The sequence below is a fragment of the Ciconia boyciana genome, chromosome 2, assembly GCF_034638445.1.
Source record: "Ciconia boyciana chromosome 2, ASM3463844v1, whole genome shotgun sequence".
In the NCBI taxonomy this organism is placed as follows: Eukaryota; Metazoa; Chordata; class Aves; order Ciconiiformes; family Ciconiidae; genus Ciconia; species Ciconia boyciana.
In genome coordinates this window covers 117726438-117743626 of record NC_132935.1, presented here as the reverse complement: position 1 = coordinate 117743626, position 17189 = coordinate 117726438, and the positions used below count along the sequence as shown (strand labels likewise).

General features: G+C 41.9%; 1 protein-coding gene across 4 annotated transcripts in view; it reads left to right on the top strand.

Annotated features, from left to right (window-relative positions):
- The first annotated feature begins 16140 nt into the window (after positions 1-16140).
- PDCD6IP (programmed cell death 6 interacting protein) overlaps positions 16141-17189 on the top strand; it is a 35517-nt gene continuing 34468 nt past the window's right edge. For 2 of the 4 annotated variants that reach the window (XM_072853718.1, XM_072853715.1), the window contains exon 1: positions 16142-16486. In XM_072853718.1, the coding sequence (XP_072709819.1) occupies positions 16281-16486 (206 nt within the window). In that variant the 5' untranslated portion in view covers positions 16142-16280. Of the gene's footprint in view, positions 16487-17189 lie in introns of all 4 variants that reach the window. The other 2 variants (XM_072853716.1, XM_072853717.1) reach the window with 2 other exon arrangements.

Below are 17189 nucleotides of genomic sequence, written 5' to 3'. Positions count from 1 at the left end.
GCAGCGTCAGGGACTAAAGCAGCAGCCACAAATCCTGCAAACCTCTTGCGCAACATGGTGGAGTCATTGCAACTGGCTCTTTATGTCTCCTGTGAGAGAGGCTGAGTCACGCTTTTTGGTACCTCTGCACCAGCCAATACAAGGGAGTGTGAAGGTTGCTTCTAAGAATACAGAGGGTGCACCGATTCTCCCTGTTTTCCTATGGTTAAAGTGATGGCCTGTCCAGATCTTCCCGCCAAGAGTGAATTATACCATTTTCAAATGAAAATTGAAATGAGATAATAGCCGTAAATACAGCTCTGAAAATAATAGCACTGTAAAGTAAAATAGTGGGAAAATAATAGCACTGTAAAGTAAAATAGTGGGAAAAGTAAGGTAGATTATGGGGGAAGACAGTGAGGTTGGTTTTGTGTATGTGTATCATGTGGGTTCTGAAGTGGACTGTTTAAATTAAATGTAGTTTAATTCATAGTGTTTTAATGATCAACAGATAGCTCACTGTCAAGAAAATAAAGCATTTAGTCACATATAGTTACCTAACTGGGAAAAAAGTAACAAAACCACATGAATCCAAGCAACTCAAATTTAGGCAATTTTTGAAAAATAAGGCTGGATTCAGATCCTATGGTTCTGACCAGTATCAGGGATTGGGCTTGCTGTTTTGCTTTTTTTTTTATTTGCAGGAAGAGGTTGAGGTACTGATGTGATGTGTACTGATGGGATCTTTCAAAGAAAGTATGTGGAAACAATAATTAATTGAAGTAATAAAAATGAGTAAAAGTTTCTTATAATTCAAATGTAATATAATTGTCAGAACTTAAATGATAAGCTGTTATATAAACATATATGCACAAATTTAATTAAAAAACCAACCTGTTTCAAAGAATTATTGAGAACAACTTCTAACTTTTCTTTGGTGTTTATTGAACCCATGTAGATCTTCAGTTTACATCCCAACCAATTCTATAGCCACTAATTTATCTGATGTTTGCAGATGCCTTTTGACACACATATATAAGGAATTTGATATTCATTTACCCTAATCCGTAAAGTTGCAGTTAGGACTTTCATAAAACAACATTTATGTGCCAGTTTAGCAGTATTTCAATAAAAATTTTAGGTACTTCACCATTTCTATGTTCTAGAATGGAAATGGTTAGAGAAGTGAATGTACAGATTTGATACACAGGCACTTTGAACAGACAAAATTTCTTAGAGTCAAATGATGAATAGGGGTTTTGTTCCCCTTTTGGAGCGTCTATCCTTCCACTGAGAGAACTCACTTATCCAGACTGCAGGTCTGGGGGACTATTTCACTACAGGCAAATAATGAAAAATATGTCATAATATAGGCAACAATATAATATAACTTTTTTCTATAAAATCCAAAGTAATATCATGCAAATTTGTGGCAGCAGAAGCGGACTCTTTTTAATCTGCTTTTAACTGACTAACCATAGTGTCTGTGATGCCTCAGTTATGAATTCCCTTTTTTTTAATATTGTATGACTCATAGCAGAAACATTCTTGTATTCATCGCCAGCATTTAAAGACAATAAGCAGCCTATTTAGAAGTAAATCCCTATTGAAATAAAAATTTCTGCATACGGGTATTTCTGCATACAAATGTATCCTGTGCTATGGATTTTCCAGAACGTAAGCCCAGTGCATAAGTGAGCAAGTGTATGAGTGCTCGAAGTGACAACAGACGCAAAGCCCTACCCCCAGCACGGTACACGGCCATCTTTGCGGTGGATGTCTGAACCTTCCCCTGCACTCACTCTAATGGATGTCACGACAGACACTCATAGGAAATTGAGAATGTCTAAAAGTGAGCGTGATTAGCCAAACATCATCTATGACCAGAGTTTAAGTTCATTCAGTTTAGATACCTGTTATGTTAAATGTGCTGGCTGATTTTAAACTAAATGCCAATCCATAGCCCGATCCTTTGGGAAGGAAAAGACTAAAATATATATCAATTATATTTGATTGATATATCAAATATCAGCTAAAATAATATCAATTTAGTGACCAGTAGCTTGTTGTGTTTAATAAAACAACATTCTTCATTCTTAGGTCTCAACAATGTAACTTTTACTCAAGGACCTTGGTATCAAGCAGATGTTCTTCTAGGTTCACATGGGATCCTGTGAACTGCACAGGGATCACTGCAGCGAGGACCGCAGCCGGAGCAGGCAGCTCCGTAGGGGAGGCAAGCCACTGACCCAGGGTGACAACAACGGGGCAGGGGCCTCACTGTGCCCCGTGCCGGAGCAAGGCGAGCAGAGCGGTCCCCTGGCAGTGCCGGGGTCAGCCAGCAGCCCGGTGGCTGCCAGACAGGTCTGCAGTCACAAGGCAGGTCCCAGGTCAAGCCAGGTGTCTGACTCAGTGAGGTACACGACTTGGGCTCGGGCACAGCCGCAAGGTACCTCAGGCAGGAGCCCAGGGCGAGAGCTGGAGCTTAAATGCAGCTCCCAAACGAAGCAGGGAGGCTTCCAGCGGGGCTTGTCGCAGCTCTTTCTCACCCACCATCTTTCACAGCCATCTGATCCAAGGTTACACAGCCACACCGCACCGGTGCTGGCCTTCAGCACAGGCAGGCAGACCTCTGCTGGGGGGCTGCACCCAGGGTCATCATACTGTGCATTTGAAGGTATATGTGTGGTCTCAGATTTATTGGTTGCGATGAAAATAAACTAATTTCTTACCCCCATATATACTCTTTCATTTTCTGAAGTGTAAAAATACATGCTTCTTTATGTGCATGAGAATGGCAGTGTTCTTTTGTCTTAAATGCTTTAAACATCTGGTACTGAATGTAGGAGAACTTGGATCCCACTTCTGTCACAAAGCTACGTGGTAAAGGAGGAGTAAGAGCAGTAGAACCAGTCATCTGAACTACAGATTTAAATTTGAGATGGACCTGAATGACAACATCTAAAATTTCAACATAGAGTTTGATTTTCCACCCACAGTTCACTTCTATTAATCTCTGTGGTTTTGTCATGCACCATTATAAGTCTAAGGACTAGTTTCAAAACTTCAGCTGTAGACTTGGGTTGAGATTCAGAAATCCAGAAAATCCTGTTATGATGAGGCTTAGTGTCAGTCCTTACCTAAGCACAACTTCCCTTGAGTGCAGTGAGTGTTGCTTAAGTATGAACTTCTGAAGTATGCCCAAAAATAGGATTGAAGCACATCTTGGCAATGGCTACAATTCCTCATATTTATGAAAGCAATCCTGGGGCATGATGACATTTTCAAAACTAGCATCCAGTTATATGTATTTTTGGAAAAAAAATTGAGACATACTTCAACAGAGGCTAAGAATGTATTATTCTCCCAATCTCATTTTTCTGAAGTATGTAAAAGTGCTTCCCGATCATCCATTTTATTTCTTCAAGCAAACACTTCAATCAATCAGATTTTGCTAACTGCGAAGCCTTTTACAGAAGTTCCAACATTCCTGGTATTTTGTAGCACTACTTTCTTTTCCCCGGCATCCTGGAAGTTTCACAAAGACCATGCTCTCTGGGTTTCACTGGGACAGATTAGACCGGCAACATTTTCCTTCTTCGACGCAATGTAATTGATATCTTGATGCTGCTTCAAGAAATGCTAACTTGAGCCTAGAGAATGAAGCAGATACGCTGGCTATGTCTACGCTGCGTTTGAGGTTACTCTATCCATGTTCACACTGCAGACTGCAGGGTGCTTCCAGACTATTACAGGGATGTCCATACATAGGGATACACTACAGCTATGTCAGAAAAAGAAACCAGACCTTTTGGCTTTGAAAGCATTTTTGAGTGCGTATTTGTGCAACCTTACGTGTTTAAAGATGTGGGTTTGTGCAAACCAAAAGCTGCCTCCAAGACACCATTTCAGGAAGCATGGTATTTGTATGGTTATGACCATATTCCTGGTCAGGCCAGGAATTTTATTCAAGGAGTGTTATTCAATACAAAATACTTTTGCTGTTCTTACTAGCATAAGTTGTAGTCAGAGTCTGTCACAGTCAGCTCCAGAGAGTCTTGCTAGGCAGTGCTTGGCGTCCCAGGGTTTAGTGTTCAGCTGGCATTGCTAGAGGAAGGTCTGCAGCTGCAGGTGAAAGCCAAAGTGAAAACACAGGTATAGCTGCTGTGGCTGTGCTTGTCTACTACCAACATTGTTTTTTGCTTGTCATTGTAGGTGCAAGGCAGACTCTGGCTCCAACTCACTAAGAGCTTACCCCTTCTGGAGCTGGAGCGTGGTGTGATGTCCTCTCTTGTGCTCTGTTGGTGTGATGGCGTAGTCAGCCTAGCAAACAAGACGGCTGAATATCCCACCTGTGCTGCAGAATGTCTGAAGAAGCACGTCACAGGTGGTGCAGGCTGTGGTGTGCCCCCGTAGGGTATGTGTTGTTCTAGCAGCAGTGCTTGAGAGCAGATCAGCCCAGACCTCCTCGTTGCATGTACTGGTGGACATGTGAGGAGGATCCTCTGCTAGCTTAAGTAGGTTACTCTCTCAGTGCCTGGGAGTGTGCATAAATAATTGACAGTGGACAGTCAGGGTTTCTGGCCTCAGGCAGTGTACAGTCTAATAAGGTGGTACAGCTGAGATCACAGAACACAGTTTCAAGTATACTCTGTACCTTCCATGCCAAGACATGATCATTGCATGAAAATCCAAGAACACAACTACCACAAAAAGTTTTCCTGAGCCATAATTGCATCTAGTAGTCCATGTAAATGAGTATTTAATTTAAACAATATTTTTCCACAAAGAGGCACAGCCCATCAAAAGATAATGCACACTGTATCTCACAGAACTGGGCAATGGCTATGTAATCATTGCTTGAATCCAGACAGTCTTTATCAGCTTTAAAATGTGTCTGTAATCTCTCTTTATAAGCATACAGATCTCAGCAGGTGTTTTGCCTGAAGGGTTGTACAGCAGCGGGCCTTACTTGAGAGTAATCAAGCCAAAACTCATCATATGGTTTCAGTATAAAACTGTTACTGATATCTTAAATATTTCCAGATTTAATTAAGTAAGTTTGGCTACTCACTCCTATTTAATGTACCACCATTATAGTTTAATTGCACATTGACTTTCTCTCCATAACCACTAACCAGCAGTTGGTTTTATGAGTCCTGTTTTTCTCCCACTCTGATAAAAGTCCATTATACAATAAAATCTGACTTAATTTCAAATGCGTTCTGGTCACTGTGTTTTATTTCACTTGTCAGTATTCATGAAGTAGAGAGCTGATCCTGCAACAAGGAGAAAATCCAATATTAAATTAATATATAATAGCTTTGTACAGTGTAATCTTTTGACAGTGAGAGATGAATTTTGTCAGCATGGCATTTGCAGTTGGTAGTAGATTCAAGAGATACACTAGTCCTCTCAGGAAATAAGTCAAAAGCGTGGCATGAATATTATTACTTTTAGCTTTATTTTGTGGCTAGAAAAAATGAGCTCCCTATCACTTCTGTCAGTATCCCCTGTTTATTTAGGCCGCACTGAGTGTAAGGGTGGAAACATGATTTTACATGGTAATTGTTTTTAAAAGTTTTTTCATTCCCTTCTATAAGTGAATTTTTAAGATAGAAGGGAAAAAGAGCATTTTGTTCCTTGATGGTCACAATGTTGTGGGTCGTACAGTGTGGCATGACGGCTACCTCTGCACTGTAATACAGAGCTAATTGGCTTGGGGCAGTGCTCCTAGAGGCTTCTGCTTTGAGAACTAGTTCTGGTGGGGCTACATCAGGAATCTCTACACTGTAACCTTGTACATTTCCATCTGTCTTCATCTGTTGGCTCTTTACAATTGTATGTTGTTTCAGACAGCATTTTTTTATCTGCTTGTATAGTAATTCATGCAGTTGTGTTCTTCCTCTGCAGTACAGTAATATTGACAACAGTAGAAAATTGAGACAATGTCAGACAGCTTAGTTCCTTTCAGGTGTAGTACAGAGCAGAAAGCAAAGGCAAGAAATATGTACTTATCTATCTCCATTCTGAAGTTGCCACAGGCCAGTTTGGTCCCTGGAAAAATTCCAGCTACCCTAAGAGTTGCCCTAACTTGTACCATAATTGCTATGTTTCCCATAGGACTTTTCAGCACTATGCATGACAAAGAATATCTCAGCCACACCTCAGACTGCTTTCATGCTGGCTTGCACACGGAAAGATCTTTAGCAAATACTATGAGTCTAGTAATTTCTTCATTTTTTTGGGAAGACCTCTTCTGGTACAGGTGTTCTTGGGAATGTGAAGAGAAGTAAAAGGGGAGAGACAGGGACAGCTAATGGCCACAATATGTTAATGAATTCTACTAAAACAGAAATCCCTGGTTCTTCTCCTGGGCCTGGCATGAGAGTTCTTCTGGCAAATAACTTCTCTGGTATATTTAAGATAGGTCTATTAATATATAATCGCTTCAATTATTGTCTAACTTAATTAACATTTACAAAGTGTTCCTAAACCTTTGCAAAGACCCTTGCATGCACCTATAGTTATTTACTAGGTATTATGGCAAATAAAACCACAGTCCCTATGTTCCTTGTTGAACACGTAAAAGCCCTAAAAATTTTGCACTCATCTTAATCAGGACACCCTGAGCTTGATGCTTTTTCACAAGTATTCTGAGTCATCACCTCAGCTTGCAATAATTGCCCACAGTCCTCCATCCTTTACAGCATTCCCTTTTCCATTTCCTAAAGAGCTACCATTCTTAATTCCTCTGTTTCCCTGCATATAATCTGGCTAATATGCCATTCTCAAACATGGTTTATTTTTCCGTGTAAGTATATGAGAAAACAGGAGGGGAAATAAGTTGGAGCAAACTTTTTGCTTGTCAGTGATGAGATATGGTGTCAGCATGCTGTCACAGCCCAAGAGTCCAAATGACTGGGTACAACTATAGCACTTCAAAAAAAAATTTCTGGTGAGCCTTAAGTTTTCATCTTTCATTTTTATCTTTGCTCGTAACAAATAATGCAGCACCAGTAAAATTTCCCATCTCTCACTGAGCTATTTTTTGGACATGTATTTTGATGTGCATGTATTTAGAACTTATATGAGTTTTATACAAATGGAGATGGTTACCGTTGAATCACTGCATACATTTCTGGCCAATAAAACAGACCATTTAAATAATTAGCATATAAACACTAGGTACGTTGAATGAAAAGTCATACTGAATCATCTACATAGTAAAGAAAAAATTCTTTAGCTGCTTCATCCCTGAAAATAGGTATCTCATTAGTCACTGATAAACTGCCATGCTGAGCAGGTAATACTGGTAAGATCGAAATGGAAAAAACGACAGTCATGAGGTGGAACAAAACATGCCATGGGAAAATGAATTGACCTGCTATGATGACTCACATTTAGCTAACCCATCCGAAGCGCATTCTTTGAACCCTGTGAAAAGTGGAGGAAGCAGATGCTAGAAACAAATGTAGACATAGGGGTACAGAAAGGATACACAAAAACACAAGCCTGAAAGTGGACAGACACATGCACACCTGGTGTTATCAGAGTTACAGAAGCATGAAGAATTCTATCGGTAAAGAAGCGTTTAGTCTTTGCTTTTTACTTTGTGAAATCTGCTTGCTGTCCTAGAGTGATTCCAAGGACAATTTAATGTCAGTTATGCCTAGTCATCATCAAACTCCTAGCTAAGTAGTTTGTAGGTAGTGCCAGCTGATTGCAAAAGTGACCGCTAATAAGCATGTCAATGCTTCCATGGAGATCGTAATTAAGCATTCATTTAAACATAATATTTGAAGCAGGAATATACTATCTCGTGTTCCTTGCAATACCTTACTTGTGTATGTCAACATCTTGGTATCCAAAAGGAGAGGAAACAGCGTTAAGTTGCTAGGCATACTAGTTTGAAAGGAACGCAACATTACAGTTCATACCAGTCAGTGTGAATGGAAGAAATGTTGCATATACAAATAAGCTGAATGTCTGATTCCACAGAAGAAAATATCAGTTAAGAAAAGGGATTTTTTTCTAAAAGTGACTCATCACAAAAATTTCAGTTTGTGTATATGACAGTAAGAACCTTCTGGAACTTCAGAGGGAATGTCAGGCAGAGGAACCTGAGAATTCATGAAGTAAGTATTAGGGATAATCTCCTGAGCTTGTAGAACATAATTTTCATGCTAAATTGCTTACTGTAACATTTTAGGTAGTGGCATTAGTCAAGCCATGTCCAGATACTTTATGCCAGGATGAATCGTATATGACAAATAGTGCACTGAAACCTGCCCTAATTTATATAACTTTTGCAAAGGTGTTGACTGAAGTGCAGTCTCATAACACAAACTGGCTCATCCAGTGTCTCTCAAACTCTCCCCTTTAATGTCTGAGTCAGACTCTGTGATGTCCTAGGGATGTCCTACCACAATTAGAAGCAACTTGAGCCACAGTTATCTCCTTTGATGAAAAAAAAATAGAAAAAGGCATGTATTGTAAAAATGCCTTTGATCAAATCATCCTCCCCTTGCCTTTTTTGTGCAAAAGCACTCTGCTAATGCTGGATTTTGTTGCCTGCTTGCACCACATACAGCCATACAGAGCCAGCAGTATGATGAAATACAACATTAAACCACATTTTTTGCATCTTACTTTTTGTAGACTGCGCCAGTGCAAGTTTGTCTATCATTTCTCCTTTGAACATTGCAAAGCAAGCATTTTAAGAGGAATCCTCTGGCAGTGTTGTCGGCAAATCCTGTCGCCATTTCTTTATCCCCAAATTTTTGTGGTCGGACCAAACTTTGCAAAAGAGCTGCCTGTACTGGTGTTTGTTACATTATGTAACAGAGAAACTTTGTTCTGATTCATTATGTTTGGAATGTGTAAAATAAAAACCTCATATTATAGACAAGTTTAACAGCAGGACACGACAATCTTCACTGCTTTCAGAAGTGGATTCCCTATATTGTTATTAGAGGTGGCTCTTTGTAAGCTCGTCAGTGCGTGTGTTCAGGAGATGTTTTGAACTGGGAAAAGTCATAAACCCCTCCCTGCATGGACCATGGAACAACCCTGATCTCAGGGTCTTCTATCTTTTGTTTGATCTTTCCCTTTTTGTAAGATCTCAGACTGTCATTCACCGCAGTGGGTTGTTTCCAGAGAATGAGGACCACAGCTGTTCTTCCTGGACTGTGTTTCTGGGGAACAATTAATTCAATTCTCACATTAGAAGAAGAAACCTTGAACTTACAGTTTTTAAATCAGGTCCTTGCTTTCCTCCTTACATGCTTGTCATCCCCCTTGGACCTAAAATTAGGCCTTGGCCCCTGCTGTTGTCTCCTAATGCCGCTCCAGCAGTGTGATTCTGCTCTGTCCAGCATGTAATGGCAAATTCTTCCCCCTGACTGTAAGATGCTTTTCCGTAATAGATTCCATCTACACAGAGACAATGGCGATATGCACAGATGGGGATACGGAGCATCGGCCCATACAAGCGTGCTCAAAAGTATGTCTGGCTTTCACCTTGGTTCAAAACCCCTCAACGTCACTTTCCTGAGTAGGCAGAGCACAGCGTCTCATTGTTTGCCTGAATTAGTGAGCAGGTGGCAAATAACCTAGCAGCGAGCGAAGAGCTGCACTGCACATTTGGGCAGCCACTGCTACAGGCACACGAGTAAGAGGCACATGCCCACAGCCAAAGGACAAATGCTTCCTGCCTCATGCAGGAGCAACAAGCTTGTCTCTGTCGGGGCACATGTACACAGCCCACAAGAGGGACAAATTTTATTACTGTCTTCTCAAAAAACAAGACTGCTTTGTGTGGTGAAGGAGTTCTAGATATTTGAACTGCGACTTACTGCAGGCTCTTCTCCACCTGAAATGCTGAAAATAAAATACTTCACTCTCAATGGAGAGGACTGCTTAGTGGTGTAAACCTCTCACTTGCTATAAAAAGAGTCTGTTGAATGACAGAACTGAATTTCAGCAGTGTTTTTTAGTGAAATTTACCAAGTGAAGGTATTTCTGTTGGGATCTTATCTACCGTCCTGCTTGTTCCATGTAGCAAGAAGTGATGTCTCTATACTAGCAAGCATTATGCTGTATAATGACTGACTACCTAATTCCCTACTTCCATCCAGACTTCTTTCAAGCTATGTAAAATTAGTTCTATTTGAATATTTTATAAGATATTTCAGGATAAGAAACACTCCAAATAGAAAATAATATTGAAATAAATGCTAAGTCAATGATGACTTATAAAGGATCTTCCTCAATTAACCAGATTTAATTTCTTTCATATCTTCAATGTAATAAACCTAGTAGTCTTCAAATTATACATGGAGTTTTCTAGTCAAGCCTTGTAATTGTAATGTAATAAACAGGAAAAGGCATTTTTCTTGCATTGAATATACAGGCAAAACCAATATAAAATTGAATTACATATTGTAAAATACCAACAAAGGACAAATATTAATTTCTGCTTCTTTGAAGGCTACTCTGTCCTTTGGTGCAAAAAGTATTTGGATTGAATTGATGACATGTTTGGACAAAATTATTTATAAAATGTGAAATACAATGCTTTAAATAAAGAAAGCAATGTTTTAAGCTGAATAAAATAAAGCCATTGCTTTAGGTATACCCCATATTGCAATAATTGAGAGATTCAAAGTTGCTCAGTTATCTTTCATCTCTTTTGTTACTTTCCATTATTGATATATTTGCATTATTTAGTAATACAGAATTTAAGTGAAAACTTTCTGACCTTCAAATCCTACGGGGTAGCTTAATTAGCCAAGCTTGTAAGAGCAATTTGTAAAATAAAAAACTCTTCTCTCTTCTGGAATGAATAAAGAATCACATACTTAAGTTTCAGTTGTTTATTATTTTAAAATTGGAAGCAGTAAAAACACAGCATAGTTAGGGGAAGGATATATTGCCAACCACTTGTGTTTCAAGGTTGTTAATCCCTTCTTTTAACTTTTAATTAAAGATGTGATAACATGAGAACACTACTCATTGCCTGTTGGGGCTTCTGAAATCCTATGACAGTTCAAGGAAATGTTCATAGCAAGAATAAGTGCAGTGTAAGGCAAAATTTAGTCCATTATCACAAAAAGCAGACGTTTGATTTTTTATCTGCTTTTAATGCAACATGACAGGTACTTTGTTTTCCATTCCTAAGGGTAAAAATTATTTAAAACTCCATAATTTATATATGTAAAGTAGAATTAATGATTTACTAAGTAACATCAACGGTTCAACACTGAACAAAGGTAGAACAAACCTTTTCCTTCTTTCAACAAACTTTTGAAGGCAGCTCTGAACTTTTTTCAAACCGCACACCATAAACATTGCACCAAAATGTGTTGATTACAGAGTTTGCATGCCAAAATCTAAGTAAAATACTCGTGCATGACTTTGGATTTTTCAGAAACTTATATGGAAGGTTGGATCAGTAAATAGCTATGCAATCTGCCCAGGATTAAATGACACTGATATTCTCTATTACCTCCACCCTTTCTTATGCATAGTTGCCTCATAACCAATAGACGGGAAACAGGGTGTAAATTTATATCCTCACAAACACTCTCATTCAGAGTAGAAGTGCCCATTTTGGGGGCTACTAGTCACCTGACTTGTATCAGTATATCTATAGCAGTGCACATTTATGCTTTGCTTTGTATCAGGATAATTACCTATGTAAACATTGCCTCTTTTTAAGTAGAGAGTATGTATCTGGAGGCAGCATGTGACTGTACCCTAATATGCGGTATACAGGACTATGGTAATATAGCTAAATAGCAAGCAGTTTTATTCAATGCATATAAAAAAGCATTTCATATGTTTGTATTTATACACCTTGCACTAATCCTGACCTTCAGCTTTTGGGAAACATGTTTTAAGGGTCTCTCAGCTATTTCTTACTGAACTGAAAGTTGCTGCTGTCTTCTACAAGCTGTTCTGCTTTGTAAATCTAGAACCACAGTGATGTGAATAGTATAAGCAGTAAAAAATAATAACATTCTAAAAATCTTATAAATCCTTTTGAGTGGGACATAATTTTACCACAGATTTTTAATAGGATATATGAGAATACTTTAGCAATGCTTTTGGTGCTTGTTATGAAGACCCCTTACTACAAACCATGATGTGGGACAGTGAAGAGCTGTTTCTTCCTGTTTATGTGGTGTATTTGAGTAACAAGCACAGGCACTATCATTATGTGATCAGCAATATGGCATATTTCTGAAGCCTGCTGAAACTTGAGGAAAATTCTAGGTCGCACTCTAACTGGCCTAATAGCTAATATTCTTGTAACCATTTATGGAAAATATTGCACTAATGCTGGTTGGGTTCCCTGTTTGCTCTGCTCTAGTCCATCTACAATGCAGCAGGTAAAATTATTTACCTAGGTCAACAATTTCCAGGCCTTGCATAATCTCCCCATCTTTCATATCTCATCTAAGTTCGTATTACTTCACCCCATCTTCTCTTTAGCCTTCTCTGATCCCCACTTCTACTCTTGCTTGCCATTTATTTCATCTACAAGGTTCTTTCCTGTGCCACTAGCTATGCATGTGATGCCCTTCTTATTCTAGACCATTGTGCCAGCACCCTCTCCTCAAGGAAAAATCAGACATAATCACCGTCCTTATTTAGCTTGTGGTTGAAAGGCACCTTTGTTGTAATTACCACTATACACAAGTGTCTACTTAGGGTATTGATTTAGACCTGTTTTCCCCCTTCTCCAGCCTCTCATTTCTTCATCCTGACCTGTATCATATCTGGAATTTAGACCAAACGTGTTTTTCTTATTTAGCATTGGAACAGCAGGAGGACGGTATATTGAGCGTTCTTGTGAATGCGGCTCTACAAGCACAAAGATAAGCACAGCCCCTGCCCAGATGAGTTTGCTATCAGTGTATCTTCTGGTTCAGGTCCCTCCTCACCTATGAGAAATATAAAACTCTAATAAATACAAATTAAAATTGAGGAAAATAGGATTGATAGTTCCTCTAAACTTTGAAACAAAAGGTAAAGGAGTGTCAAATTTGAAGGAAATGGTAGGAATTCTTCCTTGTGCTTTTGATTATGGGCTGTTAGGGAGAAATTTCATTCATAAGAATTTTACATTTTCTTCTAAATGGGCAGTAGGACTAGATGGGTTATTTAGATCCAGCCAGAGTTTCTTCTGGCATACAACTTGTTTCCTGCATTCCCTCATTTTGACAACTGATGATAATCACTCCTGAAACTCATGGTCAAAAGATAATGGTGATAAAAGGCTTGGTCCTTACCCTATGTCACCAAAAGATTATGTTAGGAGTATCAAAATGGGGTTGGATCTGAGTGATTAAATGAAGCCTTAGGTAAGACGACCATCAGATTTAATGAAATGAACAACTAGCTGCCTTATCACTTCCTTTTGCTAATTTTTGATTTGTTTAGTATAGCTTCTGTTTGCCAATTAGCACAACTACTACAGGGCAACTCTTACGCTATGGATGAAGCAGCATGATCAAAATCTACAGAATAAAACACAGCAAATACAGGACAAAATCTTGCTTCAATGAAATATCTGTACACAGAATTTGTGAACAGAAAGCAAGCATAAAATAGAACATCAGAGTTCAGTGAAAAGTTTTCTGTCTAAAACTCATAGACAAAACCCATGAAGCATGCAGAAAAGACAGTTTGCATACTGAAAGCAAATCTGACTTTTAGAAATGCTTTTGCAAAACTGCGGTGCTCTACATATACATAATGGTTGTTTAGGAAAAAGAGGAAAACTGGGGACATCTAATGATCTGTCTACACTAAAATTAAATAGATCAGTGACCTTGGTAAAGCTTAAATATGGCTATAACTTGTTTATGCTGCATTACTTCAAAAATTTTAGGTAAACCTGTTTTAAAGTGGTTCCCTTAGATACTATCATAAATTTGTTGAAGAAGGAAGTATGGTCTGTTGTTTAAAGCACAGGACTCTGAGTCAGAATATGTAGATTATGCCCCCTGCACTGATAACTACTGACTATGTGGCTTCCTCATCTCTAAATTGGGAAATAGTACTTAACTAGTCAGAGGTAACAAGGAGACAAGTTATTACTGCTTATAATATTATAATTGTAATAATCAGAACAAAGCCTCCAGAGGAGTACTGATTTGTTAAGAAATCTGTGGGAAAGAAGCAAATCACCTGTATGCTTGAGGTTCTGGTAACTTGTTTGAAGACAAAGTGAAATTTCTGTGCTGTGTTGGTGGATGGTTTAGGAATCCAAAGGATCAGTCATTGCATTTGTTAAACAACAGCCATCTAAAGGTCACTATGGCTCCAAAGAAGAACTATGATCTCATAGCTGCAGTTTTTGCCCTTCCCTGTTCACACCCTTTCCGTGTTTACGACTGTTACGCTGGAAAGTATTGATGGCTTCCATCTTCCATATATAGACAGCCATGTATCTTGTAATGATGTGTAGGCTAACTATATCCCATAAAGTCTTGATGTTGGAAACAAAGGGAGGCAACTGCCCAGCTGACTATATCTTAAGGCTGATCAAAATCTAAGCTTGTGAGGGTGGAGGTTTTCCCTGGGACAGGAAAGTGCAGTCAGTGCAAGGCTGACTCAGGCTAAGAGGCCAAATGCTTACAAGTGTATGTGGGCAATAAAACCTGGGAAAAAAAAAAGCAGTGAGGAACTCACATACATACCCAGATACAAGTAAGGCAGGACAGCTTACTTTCTGTATTCATTGTGTGATAAAAATCCTTTTTTTTTTTCAAATGTAAAATTAAGTCAACTATTACTTTGTTTTGATTGAGCTATGAGAAATTTAGCTGGGTGTTTACTCAGTGCAGGGAGGCAGGAGTGCACCAAGGAATTGTTAACATATATATTCACTTTTTGTGAATATAGCAAAGGTTTGTAACAGAAGCAGAACGGCAAGGCTCTGAAGGCTAACCACTTGGCCCCTACCAAAGGTGACTGGAAGCAGCAGAATGAGGACAACTCCATCGCCTCCTTCCCCACACCAGTGCTCGGGAGGGCCCAGCTGCTCTTGCCACAGCATCTCTGGATTGTGTACAGGGACAGTTACTACTGGAGGAGCTGCCCCTCCCAGCGGCGACAGGAGCAGTTAAGACTGATTTCCCAGGCTCTACCCTTTTTCTCTTATGCCACCACTTTAGATGTTCATCAGATGACAAAGAAGATAGCTCTGCTTAGTATAGTACACTTTCAGTAGGAAGGGATCATCGGCTTTACATTGCAGCAAAACTCATGGTCTGCTACAACATGAGAGCAAACCCTTTTACATAGTTTTAAAAGCACTTTTACCACTCCTTTTTATGGTATCATCACCTCGGGGCTTACGTAATAAAGAAAACAGGAGGCTGACAGCCTTAGCTGTCTGGAACAAGTGGCAGAAGAAAGGGGGAAATGAGAACATGGGCTGAATATCCCTTTTCGGTCTTCAGACAAGGCAGCCTTGCAGATTGCCTGTTTTGCCTATTTGAGTTATGCTGGGCTGAGTCAGCAGAAAGCAAGTGGGATGTGGATGACAGACCCATAATTACAGCAACACGTGAATCTGTGCCTTTTACTGCCAATAGAGACATTTAAACATTTGCAGCGGAGACGTAACTTTTAACTTTATTTACAATATCGATTCTTAGGTGCGCTGAGTATGGGACCCTTTGCTTCCCTCCTCACGCCTTACAAGCCTAACATCTCACTAACTTTCCAGTAGCCACTACTTTTACCGGCGTGTCACAGCTTATGTTACCGGCTAGCGAAGTTTCCCTTACCACAGCTGAGCTCCGCGGTCACATCTTTCGCTAAAGAGCGCTTCTCCAGAGGCAGCACTCGAGCTCTCTGCCTGCCCCGGGCTCCAAACGTCCCCCTTCTCCCCCTACCGTCCTCCTCCAGCACCCACCCTCGCCGCGGCCGCCGGGCCCACTGCCCTCGGTAAAAACGCGCGGGACCCGCTGGCTATGCCGACCCTCCGACGCCCGGGGCGGTTATTCGAGCAGCGCGATGGCCGCCTCCCCTGGGGCAGCCGGGCCGGAGCGCCGCGACCGCGCCTCCCTGAGGCGGCAACGGCCGCGCTGAGGCTGCGCGAGGGAAGCGGGGGGCGGGGACACCGCTGCGTCGGGAGCGCGCGACGATCCCGGAAGTGCGGGGCCAGGGCCGCGGTCTGGGCAGGCGGCAGGCAGCGCGCGGCCGGCCGGCGCCGCTCGGAGAGGAAAGGGAGCGCGAAGCTGCGGTGACGGCGGCGGCCGCCCGCCCCCTGCGCGGCGGCCATGACGAACTTCATCTCGGTGCAGCTGAAGAAGGCCTCGGAGGTGGACTTGGCCAAGCCGCTGTGCAAGTTCATTCAGCAGAGCTACCCGGGCGGCGACGCCCAGGCCGAGCACTGCCGCGCCGCCGAGGAGCTCAGCAAGCTCCGCAAGAGCGCGCTCGCCCGCCCGCTCGACAAGCACGAGAGCGCCCTCGAAACCCTCCTCAGGTAGGGGCGGGAGGGCCGGGCCGGCACAGGCCCCCTCAGCGGCCCGCCGCGCCGGGCTTAGCCCCCCCCTCCGCCATCCCTCCCCTTTCCTCCCGCTTCCGGCGGGGTGGGCGCTGGGCGCGCGCCTCCCTCTCCCCAGGTGCCCTGCGCGGCTGAGGGGCCCCAGCGGCAGCTCCGGGCGCAGGCCCTGGGCGCGGCGGAGCCGGGCCCAGGGTGCGGGCGGGCCCAGGTGTGGGCGGCCTGCGCAGGGCGGGGCGGGCGGTCCGCCGGCAGGAAGCGGCCCGGGCTGCCGGGCCGGCTCCGGCGGCCTGTGGGTTGCGTGCCCGCCTCCCCGTTGCGGGCTTGCGTCTGGGGCAGGCGTCCCAGCGCTCGGATGTCTTGCAGCATCCTGGGGTCCCCCTCCCTCAGCGCACGGCTCGGGTGTTGGGCGTCGTGGGGTGATATGATAGCAGCGCAGGGCCGCTGGTGCGGCAGGCTGGCGGGGGAGGTGTAGAGAGGAGGCCTTGTCCCGATCAACTTCCCTTTCCGAGTGTTTGTAACGTGCCGGTCGCGGTTGGATCTAGGTAGAAATTACAGACTATTTTGCTTCTCAGAAGGGAGCAGGTGTGTCTTTTGTTTCAGTGTTATATTTTGCTGTTACAGCTGACAGCTTTCTCTTCGGTTTTGTTTTTTTTTTTTACTGTCATGTTTTCCTTCTGTTTTC